At 40.9% G+C, this 25,259-nt stretch overlaps 1 protein-coding gene across 2 annotated transcripts in view; it reads left to right on the forward strand.

Moving 5' to 3' along the window:
* The first annotated feature begins 317 nt into the window (after nt 1-317).
* Nucleotides 318-25,259, forward strand: part of RALA (RAS like proto-oncogene A) — a 30,888-nt gene continuing 5,946 nt past the window's right edge. The window contains exons 1-3 of one of the 2 annotated variants that reach the window (XM_074146969.1): nt 318-460; nt 21,222-21,377; nt 22,148-22,356. In XM_074146969.1, coding sequence (XP_074003070.1) covers nt 21,264-21,377; nt 22,148-22,356 — 323 coding nt within the window. In that variant the 5' untranslated portion in view covers nt 318-460; nt 21,222-21,263. Of the gene's footprint in view, nt 461-11,774; nt 11,793-21,221; nt 21,378-22,147; nt 22,357-25,259 lie in introns of those variants that run through there. The other variant, XM_074146970.1, reaches the window with a different exon arrangement.

A 25,259-nucleotide genomic window follows, 5' to 3' on the forward strand; every position in this document is an offset into this window, starting at 1 on the left:
ACGTTGCTGCCGGGATAAGCGGCCACACAGCCCCACAACCAGGCCGGGGGCCGGCCCCCCTGCTTGGGGAGCGCAGCAGCCGCCAGGAACAGGGCCCGAGCTGCTCTCGGAGCTCGGCTCCTCGGGGGGTAAATGCAGCTTTAGCCCCTCGGGGCCGTTACCGGCCGCCACCGAGGCCCAACCCCTCCCCTCAACGGCTCCCCGCCTCGCGCCCCGGCCCCGCCCCGCCCCACACGCCCCTCCTGGGCGGCGCCGCGCGCGCGCGCGCGCTCTGCCGGAAGCGGCTGCCTCCCACCGGCCCCGCCTCCTTCCTGCGCGCGGGGGCGGTGCCAGGCGGCAGCAGGACTGCCCCCCCCCCGCCCCGCCCCGCCCCGTCCTCCCCCTCTCCCTCCCTCCCTCCCCTCCCCACTCGCTCCTCCGGCGGGCAGCGGAGCTCGTCCCGCCGCCGCCTCTGCCGCAGGTGAGTCGGGGGGCAGCGCCGGGGGGGGGGGTAGATGGGTCGGGGGGAGCCGTCTCGCTGCCGGGGCCGGGGCTGGGGCTGGGGAGGGGGAAGAGCGAAGGGACACCCCCCTCCTCCCCGCCCGCCGCCCCGGGGGAGCGCTCCGGTGTGTATGGGGGAGCTGGCTTCCCGCGGCCCAGCCGCCCGGGGGTCGGCGTTGTGGCTCGGCTGCCGCCCCGCCGCCCCCGGCCGGCGGTTTGTGGCTGCCGGCCCCACCCCGGGAGAGGGTGGGGAGAGGCGGGCGCGGCCCGGAGCCTCCCGCGGGGGTCGGGGGGCCGGCCGCTCTCTGAAGGTTACGGGCGTCCACCTTGGGAGGGGAGAGGAGAGGAGGGGAGAGGAGAGGAGGGGAGAGGAGGGGGGGGGCCCTCCCGCCCCGGGCCTGCCGCTGTCCGCCCGGGCGGTGAGGGGAGTGGGGAGGAGGAGGGGGCGGCGGAGTCCCCCCCCCCCCCCGGGGGTTAAGGGTGCGGCGGGGTCCGGCCGCCTCCTGTTGCCGCGGGAGGCAGGTGCGGCGTCCCCGCCGCCGCGTCCTCAGGGCGCGGGGTGACCGCGGCCACCGCCCGCACCTGCGGAGGGAGGGAGGAGAGGAGAGGAGGGAAGGGAAGAAGGGAGGGCGGAGCGCGGCGCGGCCACGGCAGCGCCTTCACCCCCGAACAAAGGGGCCGCGCCTCGGGGCCGGCGGGGGAAGGAGACGGGGCTCTCATCCCCCGGGCCCGGCCGGGCTGGAAGGGAGCGGCCGCCGCGGCGGCGGCTGCTGCCGTGTCAGCGGCCGGGTGTCGGAGCGTCTCCGTGTGTGTGTGTGCGCGTCGCAGTTCGGGGATGAGTAAGAGCAGCCTTTCTCTAACGTGTGATTGCTGGTGGCTCTCCCGTGCTGTTCTTCTCTGACGGGGTACGCGTTAAAAGGCGTTGCTGGTAACTATAGCTTGTGCTTTGCCTCGCCACAAAAGGAAGAAGTAAAAAGTGTGCCTGTTAAGTTCCCTAAATAAAAGAACCTTTCAGTGCTTGCGGGCTTGGTTAGGTAAATAATTTGGTGCTTACTTTGGGGTTTCTTTTAAATGGAAGCTAATAGCTTCAGCGCCTTCTCCTTCATTGAGTCTCTTTAAAAATGAAGATGTTAAGTGGGCCACACGTATCCCAAGAGTCACCTGGAGAGAGATTTTTTTCTTATGTGTGCTCTGTGTGCCTGCTTTGTACCATAACTGAACTGTCCTGGCAGAAAGGCTGCCAAAACGTTTCTTTTCAGGCTCAAAATGACCCTAATGTTTTGTTTCAAGCTTGCGTTTCCAGTTTTCATTGGAAAAAGTGGCTTTGCATTCTGCAGTGCAAACCATTGCACTTCCACGACTGGAAGCGGTACATACCTCTGCTGGCATTTCAGTGTCTGGAGATGGGTTGCGGAGAGGTCTGTGCAAAAAACTATCAGTCCTTCTTTGTCTTTTCCAACGGAAGCTAAACTGAAAAGAGAGGGGAGCACCTGGGAGAGCGGCTGCATGGACTAGGAGAAGATATTGGCGTTCTGTTAGTTATCAGGATAATTAATAGTGATTATAATCGCATTCTTAATTAAAAATCTTGTTCTTTTCAGCTGACTTATTCATCTAATAGCATGTACTTCAATATTTAAATCCTGGCAAATTGTGAGCATTCTTAATAGATTGAAGAACAAGTGCATGATGTGTAAACCCTGCAGTCTATGCTTGTGAGAGCTTGTCAAACGTTTTTTGTGGAAGCCTCCAAATGGTAGGAGCTGTAGGGATTGCCAGTGCTAGCGATGTTCACCTTTTTTTCTGTTGTTATTTTTTTAGTAAAAATGGGAGAATGTGACATGCTGTTGCACAAAAAGATTTTTAAAAAGCGCCTTCAGTCTACTGAGTGAGAGGTCAACTGTGGGGTTAAATAAGCTGTGATGCTAAATAGTGAATGTACTCCTTTATTATCGCAAATTTCTTTATCTCAGTCTTTGCTTTGTTGTGTTCCTCTGAGTTTGAGAGAGGGGAAAAAAATCTAACAATTTGAAGGTGAAGTATGTTGAGTTGCATGCACTTTGGCAGTGTTGAAATAATCTTGTCTCTATTATTATTTTTTTTCAGACCTTAAGGAGAGGATCTCTAGCTGTGAAAGAGAAAGCTAGAATGCCTCCTAGTTGTGCGTTTGTCGTAAACTGTGTCACTTGTGGGCATGCACTCTTTGCATAAATAACCCATAGAAATAGTAGGGTGTTTGGGGGGGGGGAAATGGGGGGGAGACAATGACAGGGAGAGATGTGGCCGTGAGTATAAGGTAGTGCTGGCTAAAAGCAACCAGGGAGGAACACAAGAGTGTTAAATAAGTGTTGTTGGAGACCTTGCATGTGTCTTCTGTATTCAGACTGACTTCAGTAAGAACAATTGTGTTCTTAGCCTCAGTTCAGTCATGCCCTGACATCCCTGCATATACTTTTTCTAAGGAATTACCCTGAAACATGGCTGTTCTGCCTACGACGAGCTTTTACTCCTGTTAAATTTCAAGTTGCATCTGACTTGGAGGAAAATAATTGCTGAGGCAAAGGATGTTGTTGTCTTAGACGGTGATGTATGGCAGCCTCTGGTATCAAATAACAATATAGGTACAGTGTCTTGTTACATTAAAAGTTGTTTAAACAACTGCATTTCAGCTAATTGACAACAGCATTAGTTTCCCTGCAGTTTCACAGTTGAAGAAGAAATAATTCTATGAGAAAAATGTTTTAACTTTGTGATTAGACTTGTTTGTTTTGCCACTCCAGCAAGTGCTATGGGATATAGTGGTCCTGGGAATAAGTCACTGATCACATGTGTTCTGGATGGGAAACTCCCCACCCCCTTGAGAGTGCTTACAGCCAGCTTCCAGTAAACTTCTAATGGCTCCAAGCTATTGAAATTACTTTGCATCTAAATTGAAATCTATTTTAAGTGAACAAGGTAGTTTGGTAGGCTAGTGACAGCATTCTTGCGAACATATTATAGCCTACCCACATCACACACGCAATTATGGGACAACTGTTTTAAGTCTCCTTTATGCTTCATGAGGAATTGATGTGAGGAACCAGGAAAATAGAACAGTTGGTATAATTACTGTATATCCACTGAACGTTCTGCAAAATGTTTTACATTTTATAAATTACTAAGTAGGGAAGAAACAGTTATATGTTATTAGTCTGTTGCAGTACTTAAAATCAGCTCTCAGGGTAGTTCTAAAATGTTATTAGTAAGTCTGCAGAATCTGAAATTATTTATAATCCTTGTGGACGTGAGAATTTAGAGTCACTTTAACTATAGAAAATGTGCCTTGCAGACAGTCCAGCGAGTTATTAAATCCCATTTTGCCTCCTGTCATGTTTTCTTAACTATTGTGAATGAGAGGGAGCACCTACCAACCGAGGATTTATCAGTGGGCACAGCTGCCCACTGATATCGAATTAGATATCGAATTATCGATTATCGAATCTCTTTGGTAGATGTGCAACCCACAACCATCAAGTTAGCCTTATAGTCTGAGTCTTAGGAGCTCTACGCAGCAGCAAAAACATCTAAAATTCCTACAGAAAAAAAACAGTACTGGATTTAGGGGTGGGAGTAAGTTGGAAAGAAATTTAGTATAGGCTAAGTAGTGCTGCCTTAGAATGACCAGTTGAGATAATTGATTGCCTTTGCCTAGAAGGTGGCTTAGTCTTTACTACTAGTGTTTTGTTTAGGATTAGTTTCGTGTCTGTCAAAATTCCCAGTGCTTTTGGGGCAATAGATTGGTAACACTGAAGTGTCCAGGCTGTGCATAGAGAAGAAAAAAATGGAGAAAGAGGTGTGTAGGAGAGGTTAAACAACATAAAGAGAAGGAGATGTAATGAAAAAGACAGTTACTATAGAGAATTCAAAATAAGCTATGCTGTAATCAGTTTATAATGCTTATATGGAGAGGAGCCAAGAATGCAAAGAAGGTAGCACAAACAAGAGAGATAAAGAGAGTTGGTTGCGTAGTAACTCTGCAGTCCTTACTTTAGTGGAATTGATGATGCTTATTTTGTGATATTGGCTCCTTAGTTCAAGCAATTACGATAGACATTGGGTTCCTGCCAGTAGAGTTCATTTAGTGTGTCGTATTTTTCTCTAGAACAGTAAGTTTACTACATCATTTGGTGCGAGAGTGTGGGAATGCCTGGTGCAGTGGCCCACAAGGTTTTATTTAAAAATGGCACGTAAATACAGTGTATCACCAAACAAGTATTTCTGCAGATTATGGAAAATGTGATTTTGCAAAGGAGCTTGGCACCTGTACTTGGTGGGTAGGTAGCAGGGATCAGCTGTGCATTCAGGCCTTGGTACCTGTTTCATTTTACCCTCTGAAATGCTAACTTAATACCCTTCTGTGCCACTGTTAGACTTGATCTTTAACTCCGATCCTTGTCTCTGAGGCAGGCAGAAATGTTTCTGTCAACTTTAAACAGTGTGTGGTAAACATGGAAGTCTTCCAGACCTGAAACTTCAGTGAAGAACGTAAAAAGCCAACCATGTGTGGTGTAGTCCTTCTCTTTGCTCGTATTCCCATTCAAGCCCATCAGACAGTGCAGAGTGAAGCTTATCTGTCATTTCAAGGCTGTACTGGCATAGTCCTGTTGGTATAGCCGTGCTCTTTCCTGAAAGGGCTTTTAATATGGAAAGCATTGCTGGAATTAACTACTTCCCTTGTGGGATTTATTTCAGACCATACAGTTTCAAAAGAAAATGACATTAATGTGACAAACTTCTGCGGGCATGCTGTGGCAGTCACAAAACCCACCCTTGGCTGGTGAGGTCACCCCACGGAAGATGTTTGAGTAGACGGACTGGAAGGCCCTACTCAAAGCAAGGCTCGTAGAAACTCATCCTTAATCATCTGTCACTGTTACCCATGGAGGTCTAAGTAAGCAAAAGCAGATGCTGAATTAAAGTGGTTATTGTGTGGAAGGGCTATTTTGGTATGACACCCCTAAATTATAAAGTTTTTACACACTTAACCACCTAAATTAATTCCACATTTGTGGTGTAACATGCAAATAAAGCTTCATTCCAGTCCTCAGAAACAGGTCAAACTTTATATTTAACAATATCCAAATAAAGAGTTCATTGCAATTCTTCAGTGACTGGTCCAGTATGGTTATGACTGATAGCTCCATACACCTTATCGCAGCTTGAATTGTCTGACTTCTTAAATGTTTACATTTTTGAAGTTGTCACTGATTTGAAAACGTGTATGAAAATTGTTTTTCATTGGTATAGTTCACATTGTGAAGTCAGTGATGCAGCACTGGTATAATAAGTACAATTTAATAAAGCATCTTTCCTTCATGCTCCAGCTTGTGTATTTTTTGTCTACTTCTGATCAGGCATGATGGCTTTGAGATTCCAGTTCATTCATATGCATTGGAAGTAAAGTGTGTAATAAATCAGGAAAACTTAACCTAGAAAAAATACATTGCATTCTGGACTCCTCTATAAAGCCCAGTGTTGTCATTCACTCTTTAAAGAGCAGATGAATTAGGCTAAGGATCAGAAAATGCTTTCTGTTAAGCAAGCTCACCCTCTAAAATGTTATTTAATGGTTAGTGTTGCAAGGAAGAAAGGATGGCTACATGTAACTTTCATAATGGCATTGAGTGTGTTCTGCAACATGTTGGAGTGCTCCGTAGGAAGATACCCAGTGCAACTTGAGAGGCAGAAAATGCTGGTACTTGATTGTTTTTCCCTGTTTAATGAAGACTGATAAAGAACACTAAGTTGCTAGTCTGAATTATTAATTCGGTTTGCGTCAGTAGTCAATTTGGTTTAGTGTATAGTGTGACATAAAGGACTATTTTTAGAACAATTAATTAAAACAAAAGAGGTGTATTTGTTTTGGAAAAACCACTTAGAAATATTAAAACAGGTGAAATTAACTAGGTGCAACCTTCTTTCTGGGAAGAACTTGTCTCAGGTATGGTTGTGTCACAACAGTTGAGCAGGAGCTGTAGCTGCCTTTTGGACTTTTTTAAAAGAGTTAAATGCTAAATCTTAATCCAAGCTGTGTCTCAGTCTTTCTTACATTGCATTTTGGTAATAATTTGGATCTTCTTAAGTCATATATCAACATTTTACCCTTCTGCTACTGCTGTGAGGGAACACTACTCACTTTTAACTAACATTCATTGCACATGTAATGTCTCTGTGCTTTGTTAAGGAATCCCATTGCAGGCATTGCCAACTAGTATTTCCTGTGTTCAGAGCTAGGGAGGCCATCAGTTTGTAGATTGATGGTGTTCTTCAAGAGGCCAGTAGCTGATCCACAAAATATTTTAGGAAAGCCTGTATGTATACTCCCACGCAACTGGCTCACTGTCAATCACTAACTTTGGACGTGTAGCTATTAGTTTTACTGGTGGGGTTCCTGTTAATTACACTTAAAAGAAAGTTTTTATAGTGCAGCTGCTCACCAAAATGCTAGTATTTCTCAACTCTTCGCCCAAGAATGTTTGGTTATAGAATCATCCAAAAACCTTAGAAGGCCCTGATTTTTAGTTTGAGAAACTTCTTTACCATCCTGTTTAATTTTTTTTTATTGGATCTTATTGGGAAAGTTGATCTTTTTAGGTAACTTGGTTTGGCACATGTTGAACTTTTCTAGTAGAAGAGCATCTGTTTTTCTTAAAATTAAATGAATGTTAACTTATCTGTCGCATTTTCTGTCTTGCAAAAATTGAGCTTTATAGCTCTTGCAGTCAAAACAAATACAAGAATGAAGTAATCTAACAAAAGCATTCCACTGCAAGATGTATGACTTAGAACTGAGCCTGTGTGTGTAACATGCCTAGTTTAAGTGAGTTTCTTCAGGCTGTAGTATTCTGAAGAGCACTGCAAAGTGATTTTAAGTGTAGTTTGGAAAATTTGAAGAAAATCATTCATTGCTCAAGGAGCAAAGTTTTATATTGTAAATTTTCTAATAGGTAGGAGGTAAGACTTTTTTACAGATAGGGGGAAACAATTAATTCTAGGAGGATAAACTGAAGCAGAAACAATCATGTAGCCAAATACTAGGTTATTTTTTTTTTTTAAAAATATGAACGATGAAATACAATATGATAAAATACTGAAATGGTCATAACTAACCCAGTCAGGATGGCATAGTTATTCTTAGATTGTCAGTAGTTTGAAGGAAAGATATTCAGGAATGTAATTTCTGTTCCTCAGTAGACTCGGATCTTTCATGCTGACCATTATCTGTGAATGACAGGAATGGGGTTTAACAACACAAACTTTTCCAGACTTATGCATGACTTGGACTGTGTGTGGATTAAGGTAAAGGAAATAAACCTCTCAAGAAAAAAAGCTGTAAAATTAGCTTCTGACTCTGTGGAGAACTGATGCTATTAGAAGTACTGCAGATGAATTGAAAGTATGCAAGTGATCAGCTGGAAATAAAATGTTTTCATAAGTCAGCACTAGTGAAGGTTTTGTTAGACCAGAGGAAATCCTGTATTACAACATGCAACATGAAAAGGTATTAGGTCAGGTACTTCTCACTGGAATTTAAAAGTTCACATGTACAAAAAGCAATACAGCTCACACTCGGTAGTGTTTGGTGTTGCAACATTGTTAGAACTAAATCAATTAAATGTTGATAAAGATATCGGATTTCCCTATAGACAGACTTCTATGGTAGCTCTTCCCTGAGGACACTGACCTTTAAAATAAACTGGATTTGGTCTGTGACCACCACTGGAATGCCTTTAGCTTTTGGGTTGTGTGTCTGGCCATAGGAAGATGGACACGCTTAAGACCCATCTAGTGACATGCAATAATATCCCGTCCTTAACTGTGCCTTTTCCAAGACTCTTTGCCTTTGGAGTGTAATTATGAAATTATTTTTTAGGTTATTTATCAGAAGTTTTTGATAGCTGCTTCACCTGATTACCCAGATAGTCTAAAATGAACGTTATGCTTGCTTCTGTGTTCAGAAATCGATCTATGATTTATCACATACATTGCTGTATAAGAGAACAAGGTATCTAAAGAAATGTTCTTTAAAACTTAGAACTTGCACACTTACGTTCTTGTAAGTCATTTAACGGTTCTGCAATGTTCTGCATTATCATGTGCATGATAAGAGCTATAAAAATTCAAATAGGAACAAAAAAGCAATTTTAAAAAGTTACTAGTTTACAGTTTGAGAACATTTAACTTGGAAATGTCTTCCGTGATACTGCAAGAAAGGTCTGATCAGTATTTTAAGCAAGGCAAGATCAAAACCACCTTGCAGTGGCACTTAATGTGGAGATTGATAAATTACCTGAATATTAATAATTTCCTACTAGGTTCATGAAATGAATGCCATCTGTTTCTGGCCACTGCATGTTTTATGCCCATAATATGTGAAATAGTCGTGAAACTCTACCGTGTATCATATGATTGGCAAACATATTGAACTAAAACACAATTATTGCCCAAATGGGTCTTCTAGGTCTACTAGATTGACTCAACCTATTTTTCAAATCGTACATCTAATAGTTTTAGAATAAACAGCATCTAAAAATGGGAAGGGATCAGACTAAACAGTGTTTCAGCTTCATGAATGCTGTATTACCATGCAACCACTTGTGTCCTTGAATCACCTACTCAAAAGGTTAATCACAAGTCTGCCTATTTGCAAACCAGTCTCATTCAGTGAGTCATGCATATGAAATCCTCTTCCCCTGAATAAAACAGAAAAATGATTAGGATTTTAGAAGGAGCAATTTGCGCTGCATAGAGTGTAAACAGGAGGAGAAGTTATTTGAACAAAATATGGCTACAAAAGTAACACTCTTACAATAATACTACAAAAGAGTACTTACACATTTGTAATTGGGTGGTAAAACAGATGGCAGAATCATAAAATAAATGAAGTAACTTACTTTGCCAAGTCAGATTTCACTAATGAAATTTATTTGCTGCAGCTGGATGATTCCTTAGAGGAATAAAAGGAATTTTTTGAACTGCAAAATCCAACGTGCTCCTATTTTATTAGGTTCCATTTGGCTGGTGTATTGATGCAGTCTGCCTGTGGGGAAAGAGAACGCTTGCCTGTATTTGTGAAGAGGAGATGGAGAATTTGGTGGTACCTGCTTCTTGATCTCTCTTGCTAGTGACCTGTGTTCGTTCCTGTGTGTTTGCACCGTTTGTGCTGCGGCCTTTGATATAAATGTGCTTGCACATGCTGAAGCACTCGTTCCCTGTATCCTTCATTGCCAGAAGCCAACTAATAAAATGTGAAGGATAGTGGTTTTTGGTATTCCTATTCTGCTTTTGTTGAAACTTCGTCCAGCTAGGCACTGACCACCCAGAAGAAGGCAGCGCGTGCCTCAAGAACGCTTTATTTGAAAGCTTAAACTTTTTCTATGTCAAGAATTTCATAGGAGTGTTATTCAAACAAGGCTTCTGTGTTCATTCTGTCCATGCTAATACCTTGAAAGAATTTAAGGGTGTTCATGTGAGTTTTCGCTATAATGCTATATGATTGGCTAATGAGGCAAAACAACTTAGTTTTGAGCAGGATAAACCCCCTGAACTATCAGCATCAGAACTTGTCTCGCCATGAAGTGAGATGCCTCCCACACAACAAGGCTGCTTCTACCAGCCAGAATACACAGATGGAATCCCTCCTATAAGATTCCTTAAGTGTTGAGTGCAGCCTGCCGTGAGCCTAGTGGGCACTTGGGTTTGCTTTGCAGATACCATTTGTGTATAGATTTCTCTGTCACAAGTTAACTTCCATGCCTATAGAGCAGTGAAACTATATTTGGGTGGAGTTCTGGGTTTAAGGTTTATGGATCTCAGGTCATCCTTTCTGGCTGTAAAAATGACCATATGGATATATTTGCTTTTTCTAGAAAATGCACATCTGACATTCTGAACTTGTAACTAAAGGAAGAATATAGGGTTGTTGACAATTAATGAGATAGTTGTGTTAGAGGAAAACCTGGTTTATGGACTTGTTCTGGCAAACCTATATTTTTTTGAGTATGTCTTTTGGAAGCCTTCTTCAGACTTCGTTTAAAGAATTTATTTCATCAAGCCAAGTCAAAATGCTTACATTTAAATTTTCCTTAAATTTCTTTAGTGAATGTTGAAGTGTAAGCATACAGGGGCAAAAAGGACTCGGTGATGTGGTTGAGATTTCCTTTCAAGTATGGTTAACAAAAAAAAAGCTGGGTTTATGATACTCGATATGCTGTGAGCGACTTTTTGAATGCAGAGCTCTTGAACTGCTCTTAAAAGTGAACGCTGAGGTTCATGCTGCAAGGTCTGGCATAGTGCCTTCAAGGGAACTCCATTTTTGTTGCTTTCCAGAATAGCTGGAAGCGGCGGCTCTGTGCAAGTGGGAGTGATGCCTGACTTATCAGTCAAAAGTTAGCTTCCAAATGTGCTTTCTTACACTTGAAATACAGGGTGAAAATGACTGTAGCTAGTATGTCTTTGGTGACACTAGCTTAAAAGTGCCCTTGAAGTTCTTCCCTCAGTCCTTAATTGAACAGCACAAACTTAAGACCCCACATTGTTGATCCTGTGTTAGGCTATACTTTGCCTCTTACGTATTATGAAGTGGGGGGGAAAGTGTCTTGTATATAAAATGCTGAATAAAATTCAGTAGTAGCAGCAGCTTTACATATCATCTACCGTGAATATAATTTCATAGAATCATAGAATTGTCTAGGTTGGAAGGGACCTTTAAGATCATCTAGTTCAACCACCAACCTAACTCTGATTAAAAAAAACCTATCACTAAACCATGTCTCTAAGCACTACGTCAACCCGGCTTTTAAACACCTCCAGGGATGGTGCCTCAACCACTTCCCTGGGCAGCCCATTCCAAGGCTTAAGAACCCTTCCCGTGCAAACATTTTTCCTGATATCCAATCTGAACCTCCCCTGGCGCAACTTGAGGCCATTTCTTCTTGTCCCATCGCCTGTGAGTTGGGAGAAGAGACCGACCCCCCCTGGCTACACCCTCCTTTCAGGGAGCTGGAGAGAGCGAGAAGGTCTCCCCTTATTTGACTTTTGTCAGGAGACTTGATAATGGATATTTGGTATGGGAGCCTCTTCTGCAGATGTCCTCCTCCTCTCTTGCAGCCTTTCATTCCTACTTAGTTTTGCTTATGTTAGAAAATTGACTGTAGTACTATAGTACCTCTTTGACTGTCTTGCCTCTGAATCCATGCGAGTCTCTAGCATGGATAGCTTTGACGGGCTAGTGACACGTAATTGTTCATTCTTCTACCGTGGCTGCTGTTACTGTTAATTCTCTCCTCATGGTATATAATGTTAAATCAATACAAAATTAATGCCGTCCGTTAATATTCTAGATTGCAGACCTTCATGTTTAGAAATTTAATCTTAAGACGTGACTCTTACACTTTGTGTTAAAGCAACACTTCAACACTGTCAAGCTCGGAAAGCTAAGTTCCCTCAGTGGTTGCAATAGACTGAGATAGGGCAAGGATCTTGAGGAAGCAGAAACAGTGTTCTAGACTCTCGTGTAAATGTGTATATTACCAAAATTACTTCATAGTGTAACTTTAGTCAATTGAACTATGAGAACAAGCTTGCTGCTGGTGTTAACCTAGATGCTGTGACTCTTTGCTGCTTTTCACACTGATCACTGGATCAATACAGACCAGCCGTTGCAAATATCTAGAATTCTTCCAAATGTTCCATAATAGCCATTATATAATTTATAAAAAGTGAGAAATCTTCAACTAAATTACAGTTGAGGAACCTTATACGCTTACGTTGTTTTTCCACAGTATTTATAGGCCGGAGGTGCTGCAGTTCGGCTTTTCCCATGCTCAGCTCTGTGTCTTTCTGGTCTGTCTTTTGTGCCCGCAAGCTCGTTTAGGTAGTTAATCTGTCTGAAAGCCGCTATAGGTTAGTTTTTGTGTAGAGTGACTTCTGAACTGCTTTGTCACCTGGTTGTTGCAAACACCAGTGCTATCAGGAGGAAGCATAGGACAGTATTTGCCAGAATGTGGCAAGTTCAGTTTATATCAGCCTTGCAGACACACACAGTTGGGCTCGAATGTGGGGTGTTTTGTTGGCTTTTTACATGGACAATAATGTAGCTGCTTCATTTGGTTTTAGCACGCTGCAAGGTTTAAAATCTTAACACCTTGATTTTGCTCCAGACTATTTCTGCTGTTAAGTTTGTCAGGGTTTTCTTGTGCTGCTCCGTATGAGTTTCAAGAAATTTCTTTATGGAAATGCCTCCCTAGAAGTCCTCTTGCAGGATGCCAAAGAGGTTTTTTGGTAATAAGATGCTGAAACAGTGACTTGGAATAGATACGTATTACATATGTTTTCACTTCAGAAGCTGCTACGTAGTTCATGGCTGTGCCCAGAAGCTGGCACTAAGGTCCTTTGGAGCTTCTGGGAGACTGCTGGAAGGCCGTGAACTTGTTTACTGTTTGCTAGCGGTTTGTTTGGACAGATCTCAATTTCTGCAACGATGTCTTAAGAGCGCAGGCTGCAGGCATGTGGGGACCACTGTTCTTTATAGCAGCATGATGTAATTTATAGGATGGATGGGGCCTCGGTTACTTGGTGAAGGGTTCGCTGGTTGACTCTTCCAGTTTCAACACCTGGATGTGGTTACAGTTTGAAGTATGTGTCTCAAAAAGCTGGGAAATATAGGCCTTTTGCTTGAGGGAACTTGCTGCTGCTGAGAGAGAGAACTTAAGTCAGTTTTCTACTCTTTACTTTTCTTAGTAGATGTGTAGTCACCTTAGTAAATTTGTTTTGTGGGTGTGGGAGAGACAAGCACCTTTTATGGTGTGCACTAGAAAGCTTTGGAAAGAAGCATTCTTACCAAACCTTGAATGTGTCTTAACTGCTTGTTAAAGTCATGGGAAGCTATGAATCCTAATTCCCAGTTAAACAGGTTTATGTCAAAGGATTATTTTCAGGAGAAAGGAAAGGACTTATTGTGAAAGCATTTCTGACTTGTTCTGAGGTTGAGGTTCAGGCGGCCGGTTTCATTGTCCAATGAGACTAGTAATTTCTAAGATAGGTTTGATATTTGGGATTGGTTTCATCTTTCTTTAGGCTACTATTTAGAATTTATAGCGATTATTTAATATTTGAAATATTTGTTCTACCTTAATAAAATGCTGATGTTATTTTGTGCAGAGCTTGGCAGATGTTGCATGTTTAAACTGTAATAAAAACACGAGTCAAACTTGAGACATGGAATGACGCTTATTACGATAATGCTGATCTAACTGAAAAAACTTCCTTACTCTCCAGTTCTTAAAACAGCTGGCATCATGTATCCCATCCTATGTTTTCATGTATTCTATCTATTTCTGGGTCATGGGGTGTTTCTGCTGATCTGGTTTGAATATTGTAATTGGAAGCAGCTGTTGGGAGGGTTAGGCCTGGAGTTGCCTCCCTCCTTTTCCAGGAACATTTTTGTTGCAGGAATATCTGAGTCATTCCTGAGGTGTCTTCCAGATATTTTGCATCTAGTACACTAGTCTGTGGTGATCATTTTCAAACAATGCATTCTGAAGCATAATTTTGCTGTTGTTAGCCAAACTGAAACTACTGGGCTCAGTAAGTCACTGGATGAAACCATGGTATTTTAATAACAGATAAGATTATATTGCTTGATGGTCCCTGGGGGCATGAAATATGTTGATGCTTCTTAAAATTCTTAATCCTGCACTTTTTCTCAGAAAGCTGAACTTGTAATTTGTAGGTCATGCAAGGCAACAGAGTTGTGAATCACTTTGTGGGAATTAAGAAACTTTGGGTAATATTCAAACTCACTTTAGAAGATGGGGTTACTGTCAACTAATTGCTATAAATTTTCGCTTCAGAATGAGATACATGGTTGTAGCTAATGCTTCTGGAGTTGATAGACTGCATTAAGTGTAAAGTAGAGAGTAGTGCAGGTATTCATTTCTTCAATTAAAAAACTGATTGAGTTATCTATTTAGAAGAACATGAGTCTTCATTACTAAATTTTCTTTAATTGTTCAGTAAGAGAATGATACAATATTTTGTCTTTCTGGAAGTATCCTGGTATTCATACCAGTTAGTATCCATACTAACTGCAGTTCTTAATATGGTGCAGGTAGGTCACATATTTCAATTAAATTATTTCTGCTCCTTCAAATATATCAAATTCTAACTCAGTTAAAAAACAGAGTAAAAGCAGATGCTGTGATGTATGAGCTACCAGTTGTAATTGATGCTCATTATATAAAAGAGTCTTCAGGGAAGAAAGTTACTCATCATAAAAGAGTGGGTAATGAGGTTAATCTGACAGTCTTGCAAATCTTTATGTAATCTTCCCTTAAAGGAAAGGAAACAAAAGAACTGGAATTCAGTTTTGATGTCATCGTTTTATGAAGGCTATAAAAATAACAATAGAAGAAATTGTTTTGTAATCAAAGAAAGGCACCACTATCTCTACTTATTAACTAGAATCTACTATACTAACTGTACCAACTATCTCTAAATACAAAGCTATGTTTAACTAGTCCCCTTCAAACAAATGCCTGCAGCAAGTCAAAGTCCTCCTGTTAAGGACAACTGCATTTTCACAAAGCCTGCATTCAGCTTTATGTATAGCACTGCAGAAGATGCCAGCTGAATTTGTGCCTGTAATGATGTGTCTTCAGTGTAATGCTTCTCCTTCCCTGGGCTGCTCTCATTGACATTGCATTTACAAGACTCCAGGGGATCAAAACGGACAGAGTAACTTCTTGATCTCTTTTAGTCACATTCTCTAAGAAAATTACTCTGTGTTCTGTTTTTTAATTTTTGGCCTATCGGCCAGTTTTGGGTACGTTTGTCAGAGGTTTAGGTGTCTTGGATATGATTGTTCCCGTAAGTTTCCTGAGTATGTGCTGCTGGCTAAAGAGGGAGAAATGGGTACCTGTGCTCCCTGTGAAGGGAAGGAAGCAATCTGAACTGGGTGTCTGTTGCCTTGTTTGGGCTGGTACATGACTATTCTGTTGGCCACTTTTTTTTTTTCTCTCTTTTAGTGTATAAATGTGAGGATTATTGTGTTGAGGAGGGATGTAGAGAAGAAATGGCAGAGATATGTAAGGAAGCATGCTTTGATTAATTGTTTTGGAGCAAGCTATTCTGTAAGAAAAAATCATTTGAGAAATAGGACCATTTTAGAGGGTTCTTCTGAATTTGATCAGATAAGCAATATGAGTGAGGGCATAAAAAGGATGTAAGTTGTTTTCTCACTCCAAAGCATGTTTTTATGTCTCAATTTAATGGGTTGAGGAAGTAGATGGGAGGACAAAATAAAGACTAATGTAGTAAGGAGACCAAATATTCCTACCCTTTTTTTTTTTTTTTTCCCCTTCCTCACTACCATGTACTTGCAAAGATATCTTCTCTGAAAACACTGTCCCTGGAGATGAAAATCTATTTTATTGCTGGCACCTGATCATCTTACCTACTCTTGTGGATCTGGATAACCACTCTGTGCTCCAAGACTTTATGCAGAAGTTAACATGATGCTTCCCATGTCCTAGTCCTGTTAGAGGAACACTCTGCAACTCGCTCCTCTGCTGGATGGAGCAGAGTTTTGAGTAATTGTGTTTGTTGTGTTTGAATCCATTGGGGATTAGAGATAGCAGGTCCCCTGTGCAAGAAATGCAATGTTAGGTAAGGTGTGAAACTCTGGAGAAGTTAGTATTGATACAGGTAGAAGCCAGTCACTCAAGACAGCCAACAGTTTTACAGCTCCAGCTACAAGTTCCTGTTGCTACGTGATCTTAATCATGCAGGATGATCTTAATCATGCAGGATGATCTTAATCAAAGTTGTTTAACTACATACGCTTCTTTCCATTGACCAGATTTCTGGAGTGTTGGACAAGATACCATTGCTGATGCTAACATAAATTATAATTCCTACCCCTGCAGTTTTTCTGATTTAAACTAATCACTCCCTAACCTGGCTCTATAAAAATGATCCTAGCTCCAACTGGAAGCCTGCCATTACACGGAGCACAGAACTGTGGGGGTGATTATCCGCAAGCAGGCAATGAGCAGCTGTAGGAGCTTTGAGAACTGCTTACTTTGGTGGAGCAGCCACTGAGATTGATTTGTTTGTGCCCTTATCTGCTTGAGCGTGTTGGAAAAGGGCAGTTTCCTAGGAGTTTATCTGCAGCAGAGGTGAAGAGTGGTGGTTAGAGAACGCTCTCGCCCTTCTGACTGAAGGTATGGCAGTATCTTGTTGAGCCAGTTAAGCTTTCACTTCCTTTCCAACTTGTTGGGCTACGCAAAGAACTGTTTAAAAATAAACTTTCCTATATGATTCTATGATATGTCATCAGCTGTATTGCTGCAATGGGGATTACCAATGGGTGTGGTAAAAAGCTGACCTGTATAAATGGATAATACAGCTATTGACAACACCCTGTGTGGCTCTGCGTGAACCTCTCTCTGCTGTAGGGTGACATAAGATTCTACTGCAGGGTGAGTATCTTCTGACCCCCCAAACAATTTTTCACTGTGAAGATTAAAAATAAATAAATAAAAGTATACATAATATGTAAGTATGCTTTTTTTTTTTGAGCTTCATACCACAGGGTTCTTGCCACAGTCTGTCAGGTTTATCATAATTATGAAGTAGGAGAATTCAGAAACTAGATATGACCCAAATTAATACTACTTATGGAAATAAATGAGGCTACATAAATTAAGGGTGGAAAAACTTACTTTAAAAAGTTACTTTGCATGAAACTTCATTTCAGGTGCTTTACTGTTAAAATGGGAATCTATGTTCCTCTTTGCTTTTGAAAGCTGACTGAAACAGGTAGAAGCACATGGCAGCAGCTTAAAACTTATCACTTTCAAGGTCTTTATCTTCTCTAGTGGAACATTTGCTCAGAAACGGTCTCTCTGGATTGAGTGTCATTTGCACAACATCAGACTGTACTTGCTTTGTTTGTAACTTATTTCTCTCTCTCTTTTCACATTGGCTACCATTCAGCAGGCCTGAATTTTGCCAGCATTATATCTTTATTGGATTGTGAAGAACTTGAGAGCAAACCAACCTCCCTGGGCCTCCTCCACCTACAAAATGTGGCAGAGTATTTACGACGAGCTTATCTTTAAGATTTGAAGCCTGTGGTAGCGTGAAGTTTTGCTGTCTTCAGTGTCTTACTGGAATGTTGTTTGCTGACAGTTATTGATGACTTGATGACTCAGGATACTGCTTTGACTGGTTGGGTCGGGTTTTTGAGGTTCTTTCTTTGACTCAATCTCTTACAATTCTTCGAAAGGATGTTATCAAGGCTTCTGTCCTGATTTGAGGTAAAACAGCTTCTGAAAATGATTGGCTGCCATAAAATCTTTCTGGTTAAAGGATTTTCAGTGAAAAGGAGCATTGTCACTAACCTGATTATTTATAATAATCTTATTGGTTGGACATTATTGTTTTGGCTTTTCAAATATGAGTCAACTGTTGCACGAAGTACAAATAAGCGGCAGCTTCTCTTTGTCACACTGAGACACTACTTGTTGAATTGCAACTTCTAGTAAAATACGAATTTTCGCATTGCTCAATCGACTTAAAGACCATAGGTTAATTTACAACAAATATTACAGTGTGAAACATTACTATTGTGTATTTGAATTTTTTTCCCAGACTGTAGTATTGACTCACCTGTCAGAGGTCCTGCTGAATTCATTTGGACTTGTTCCAGTATTGAAGGGCTTATAGAAGAATAGTCTGGTTTGTTGCTTAGTAAGGCTGGTATAGACCATATCTTGCTATACTAGTACTTCAGTTCCTCTGCTTCTGAGAGTATCTGTTGTAATCTAAACTTGTCAAACCGAGCTGTTGTCAATTGATGATTGGAATTCAGAGGAATTTTCTTTATATTACTTGTCTGAAATGCATGCTAAAAAAACCTAAACATGGCTTTCAGGACACATTTTTCCTTTTAAGAGAAAAGCACAAAGACAAAACAGTGTGGAGTAGTTCAAAATGCAGCATAGTAGGTTGAAAGCGTACACATAGCTTGAAGCTATTTTCATGTTCTTATACTCCGTCTTGAGTAAAAAGAAAGTAATGGTTCTTTTTAAGCCACTATGGCCAAAACAGAAATGTTTTTTTTTGTTCTCATCCATCTCCTTTTAAAAGACCTTGTAATATAATGTTAGTTAAATTTCTCTGCTACATCTCTATAACCATTCATGCTCATTCCACTTAAATTGTTTTCCCCAGAAAGGTTATCTAAGAATCTTGATTTTCAATTCCATTTTCAGAATTCTTGGACAGCAGAATGGGTACTGTTACTGATGTGATCCAGAGTTTTTCCACATAAATTGTGGGTTAACCTTGGTAGGCAGCTAAGTACCACACAGCTTCTTGCTCACATTCCTCCTGCCAGCGGGATGGAGGAGAAAATTGGAAGGGTAAAAGTGAGAGAACTCCTGCGTTGAGATAATGACAATTTAATAAGTTTTAAAAAAAGACAAAACCAAGAAAAACAGGTGATAAAACACAGATGCAGAACGTGACACTATACGAGCTATTCGGAAGAGAATTAACTCTATCCCAGCCAAAACCAGTATACCTTTTTATTTATTTTTTAATTCCAGGAAGGACTGGCTGGAAGGATGCTCCAGGCCCCTAATCATCTTTGTGGTCCTCAGCTGTATGCTCTCCAGCAGTTCCCTGTCCTTCTTGAACTGGGGAGCCCAGACCCCATCTGGAGCACTGGGTCCAGTTCTGGGCTCCCCAGTTCAAGAAGGACAGGGAACTGCTGGAGAGGGTACAGCAGAGGGCTACAAAGATGATGAGGGGCCTGAAGCATCTCTCTTATGAGGAAAGGCTGAGGGACTTAGGTCTTTTTAGTCTGGAGAAGACTGAGGGGGCATCTGATCAACACCTATAAATACCTGAGGGGTGGGTGTCAAGAGGAAGGGGCCAGTCTTTTTTCAGTGGTGGCCAGGGACAGGACAAGAGGAAATGGGCACAAACTGGAACATAAGAAGATCCATCTAAACACGAGGAGGAACTTCTTTCCTGTGAGGGTGGCAGAGCCCTGGAAGAGGCTGCCCAGAGAGGTGGTGGAGTCTCCTTCTCTGGAGACAGTCAAAACCCACCTGGACACGTTCCTGCACAACCTGCTGTGGGTGGACCTGCTTTGTCAGGGGGGTTGGACTAGATGATCTCCAGAGGTCCCTTCCAACCCCATATCATTCTGTGATTCTATAATCTCTAATGAAGTTTCAGTCAGCGTGCTTTTACACTTAACTCTCTCACTGTTAATAAAACCTTAGTGTGTGTCCTCAACTAGGGATTTTGATATAAGTTTTCATCAAATTGTTGTGACTCATATTGTGATTGTTTAAGCTGCAGACAAAGGTGATTCATGATGTAGGAGGATGTAATTTTAGTGTGAGATGGTCAAAGGATCACGATGGGTAAAAGTAATGATGTAATGGTGTCTCTTTACCACAGTATTATTATCTGGTATATTATATTATAATAATATATTATTCTGTTTATAACTAAACCGTGCTGCCATGTGAACGTGCTCATTTTGAGCTTTCTAATTAACAAAATCTAAGTTACATTTGGTTCTTAGTTGCTACTATAGATGTCTCTTGTGTTTACATCTTCTGTAATGTAGGTGGTGTGTTTTTTGGACATCAGAGCTTGTTTTGACCCTAAATCTCTGGAGGAGAGTACATTTTGTCACTGTGCAGTGACTTTCCCATGTCTTAAGAACTGTGCAGGCAGACAAAATATTCTGTCTTCATATAACACAAATACCATTATATTAGTGTTGGGATAGATAGGGAATGAAACAAAGGTGTGGGAAGATAGTAGTTGGAGAGCTGCTAAAACTGTAACATGATCTTTAAAAAAAAAAAAAAAGCTAATGGGATTGTTACTTTTGGTACATGAGCACACACATTAGACTGAATTAACTGTTAGAGAACACATTGGTATTGGTGAGATGCAGAGATTTGTGTTTGAAGACGCAGTTGTGGGACTGAGACAACTTTTCCAAATGTACTGCATTTGTATATGTACTGCATATATACTGAATAACTGCATTTGTAGCCTAGGAAGGCAAGTTGAATCTTTCCACTCTGCATAAAATAGATTATTCTTTCAATTCCCAATTGACTTACTGAAACTGAGTATTTTTGGTTTTTTAAGTGACACATTCGCTTGCTTTTCTCTGAAAAAAGTACTCTAGCTAATCCTTGCTGCTGCTGTGTCTTGGTGCTTGCTATTTAAGCTGGAAATTCCTTCAAATGTCTGTTTGCTTTCCCCAGCAGCTGTCATATCTCATGTTTTCTTGTGTGATGTTGACTCACTGGCTTCCTTTTTCAATTCTTGCTTAGTAAACTAACAAGAATTCGTGACAAATGCTGTGTCTCTAGAAGAAAACACTACATATCAAAATGTAAATCTTTTCGCTTAATCGTTCTTGGATGCTGTGAACTCACTTGTTCCCTTTTCAAATGGGGGAGACTTTCTTTGCTCATGCTACAAAAAAGATGAGCTTGGTATAATTTGCGGAATGGCTTCCAGTGAAAAAAGCAGATAGCTTTTGCTGAAGATAGTAGAACTGAAATTAAGTCCTTAGATATGCAGGGATTTAAAACAAATCCACTTTAAACAGTGCATGTGGGAGAAGGAAAACTAACGAAGCAATTTTTTTTTTCTAGATTTTTTTCACTTTATACCTGTGAATTTTCTGCAATCCAAAGATGGCAGCAAATAAGCCTAAAGGACAGAATTCATTGGCTTTGCACAAAGTCATCATGGTGGGAAGCGGTGGTGTAGGAAAATCGGCTTTAACGCTGCAGTTTATGTATGATGAGGTAAGAATCTGCAGTAGCAATTACCTCGGGAGACGTCTGCTGCATTGTGTTACTTCAGCATTGGTAGTACAGTTATTTTCTGAAAGGGCCTAAATGTATAGAATATGAAGGTCAGCAATTGAATTGAACAAAAAAAATTTTTATGAAGTTCTTCAGACTTCTAAGCAATTAGATGCTCTGTTATAAGTATGTTTTGTCATTGTTCACTAGACCTATTAGAACTTACATAGGTATTATAGCTCAAAGCTTCTTCACTTAGGTGAGTTGCATGGTGCCTGAAATGATGACCAATTTTTTTCCATGTTTTTTTATGCTGCTGTTAAAGAGAGGAAAGAAAATCTTTTTCATGTTTCCTTACTTTTTTTTTTCAGTGAAAGTCATTCTTCTTGATTAAAAGGTAGAAGTTACAGCTTCAGTGTTCTTTAAAAAAATTATACTTAATATATTCAAAATCAGGACTACCTGATAGCATAATGGAACCCAGCCAGATGCTGTGCTTGACCAGAAGCAGAGGCTTGGCTAGTGCACAGGCAGTGTTTTGTAGTTACCCCTAAAATTTCCTTGTAATGGCTGGAGAAAGCAAAAACCTAGAAACTGTTTGGGCTGATGGAGAGCTGGCTTTATGAATCATTTGAGTGCTCCAATAGCCTAAATACATATGCTTACTTACTAGTTACTGTGACCATATGTTTGTTATATCGTTATATGCAAATAGAAGCATTTGCCTTGTACAGACATGATTTTATACCATGAATTATTTTTTTTTCTAGTTTGTTGAAGATTATGAGCCCACCAAAGCAGACAGCTACAGGAAAAAGGTGGTTCTGGATGGGGAAGAAGTCCAAATTGATATATTGGACACAGCAGGGCAGGAGGACTATGCTGCAATTAGAGACAACTACTTCCGAAGTGGAGAAGGCTTTCTTTGTGTCTTCTCTATTACAGAGCTGGAATCCTTTGCAGCGACTGCAGACTTCAGGTAAGTTACAAGGCAAGATAATTATTCTAATTATAGTGAGATAATTACAAGTGGGGTTTTTTTTGTTTGTTTGTTTTGTAATATCCTTATGATAGTCCAGACTGGATAACAACTCTTACTGTAGTCACATAATGTTTTGAACGGATGCCTGGCCATGCCTTTGCTATCTGTACCACTTCAGATATCTTCGCTGCTGTGTTTCTGAATACCAAAAAGGCTATTGCCACAGAGCAGATACATAGCAACGTCCAGGAGGCTTCTGCCCTTCGTTAAGTCTGTGTTGCTTGGCTCTTTTGCTAAGCAGTGGTATTTGTGAGTAGACATATTGTTTTCTAAAGCAATGAATCTGCGGAAAATTGCTTATAGGCAGTATGGTTGCATGTAATATATGTACAATACCGCATATTCATAGAATCATAGAATGGTTCGGGTTGGAAGGGACCTTAAAGATCATCGAGTTCCAACCCCCCTGCCCTGGGCAGGGACACCTCCCACTAGAGTTGTCTGCTTTTAGCTCTTGCTTCGTATAGAGGATTATGTTGCGTTTCTCTTAACCTGTGAAGCACCACCCGGAGCAAAAGGGCAGCTGGAGCGTGTCCAGCTGTTTTTTGCTAGAATACTTTACAGTTATTAAGATGACATGAGCAGATTCCAGTTGAAGGCTGCACGGAAGAATCCTGTCTGGTGATGTCTGTCTGCAGAGTCTTAGGCAAAGTGAAGTATGTGCGTTGTGTTCTGGGAGAGTGAAATCCACGGGATCAACAACACAAATCATTCTACCTCTTAAAGACGATTTTACTAACAGCAGTGATGAGAAGTATCTTGGAATATTCTGTAGTAGCCATGCATTTTGTGTGAGGGTCTGCTGTAAACCTGTCCCTTCAGTTTTGCCTGAATGGATTGTTTCTCTGTATAAGATATCGATGTAAATTTTTGAAGTTCTGTGTAGCATTCACCCTTCCCATCAAAGTCAGTATTTTACTTAATACCGAGCAACTTAGTAAAAACAAAATTTGGAACTGAATCTTTCTGATTTAATGAAGATTTAACAGGATAAGGATTTTTAAGAAGTTTTTCAGGCACGCAACGTATTAAAACTTATAATGGTAAGAGACTATTAAACAGGCAGCAGTATATTACAGGTGTTTAATTCTGGCTGAAAGAGAAAGCCTATTTAAATCACTTATCACTAGATTAAAAAAAGGGACAAAAGAGACCAGAAAAAAATTTTTACCAGTTCAAAGTGTAGTGAAATAGGAGAGGAGATAACTTTTTGAGGTAAGTGTAAGGAAACAAATATAAAAAGGAGATACCTGCATCTCATTGAAATAAGGTTTCTCCGAGATGCTGTCATGGTTCAACTTAATTGGCACTAAGTATCAGAATATGTTTAATATAATCTCTAAGAGAGGAGAAAAGGTATGTAGAGGGGAGACAGTTTTTTCCTCTTCTGGTGGTTTTTTGTGTCTCAGTATCTGTGTGTGTCCACATATTTTGAGAGGGAGGGAGGGGCAGGCCTTGAGTGGTTTGCGGGTAAATGCTAGGTATTGTTGGTCCTGGAGAACTATGTAGTGTAGCTGAGCTCCTCTAGGATGCAAAATGACCTATTCAAATCTGTTTAAAACCTTGTTAATGCTTCCAAGTACATGATCATCTGTGGCTCTAAAGAAAGTCCTACTCGTCCAGCAAAGGTGAGAGTTGACAATATACATGCTGAAACAGCAAAAATGAAAGTGGAGAAAAAAAAAAAATCCCTTCCGTGAAGAGATTAAAACTCTCCCCAATCTGAATCTCAAAGTGCCCTTCAAATTTCTCTCAAAACTGTAGACCCCTAAGTGCTAAAATGTAACTTAGAAAAATTACATGGTTTCTGCTCTGTGTAATAAAGAAACTTGTATCTCTTGAAGGTACAGTTAAAATACCTCTGGCGTTGTTGAGCAGGCTGAGGGAACACTGCTTAAAAGGCAGATATGAAAGAAAGTGTCAAGAAGAATTTGGATGTCCAGAAGAACTTGGATGTTTGATTGTTTCCATGGAATTTCGCTCTGCTGGAATGGCAGAACTCCAACAGGAGAGCTGTTTACTGCTATTCAGTGTCTTCAGAGAGGTTCCTGGTGTGCTCCGAAATGCCATTATAAAGCTGAGGGAAGAAGGAGGAAGGGGGGGATGTTTGGAGTGATGGCATTTGTCTTCCCAATCATGGAATCATAGAATTGTCTAGGTTGGAAGGGACCTTTTGGATCATCTAGTCCAACCATCAACCTAACTCTGATAAAAAACCATCACTAAACCATGTCTCTCAGCACTATGTCAACCCGGCTTTTAAATCCTTCCAGGGATGGTGCCTCAACCCCTTCCCTGGGCATTGCTCAAAGTAATTTTTTTTCAATATCAAGCAGACCTACAATTACTAAACTTTTAAATATTTGAAAGGTAGTTTGAAAAAATGTGGTATTGCTTTGAGTAGAATTAGTCTGGCTCTAATGATTTGTTTATTATTTTTTTTAAATTCTAGATTTCAAGCTGGCGATATCATTAATTAGATATTTCTTGTTTAGGAGATATCAGTCTTCAAAGAAGGGCTCAAAGGAGAATATTGTCATCTGGATCACTGTTAGATTAACTCTATACAGTGAAATAGTTTGGCATTGTCTGAACAACTAGTGTTGCAAGCTACTAGTTTTTAACAGAAGTCTTATTTCATAGATACTGCAGTGATGCACTGAGTTTTCTTCTGGCCACCCTTCCTAATCCACTGACTATTCAAACTACTTTTGGATAGCTGCAGACCCTGTTAAAACATTTGCACTGATATTTGAAGGGGAGAGGAGGAATGTTGCTTTAATTACACCTCGGAGATGAATGTGGTGTTCCAAGCTGCCTCGAATACATATTTGTTGGTT

The sequence above is a fragment of the Numenius arquata genome, chromosome 4, assembly GCF_964106895.1.
Source record: "Numenius arquata chromosome 4, bNumArq3.hap1.1, whole genome shotgun sequence".
In the NCBI taxonomy this organism is placed as follows: domain Eukaryota; kingdom Metazoa; phylum Chordata; class Aves; order Charadriiformes; family Scolopacidae; genus Numenius; species Numenius arquata.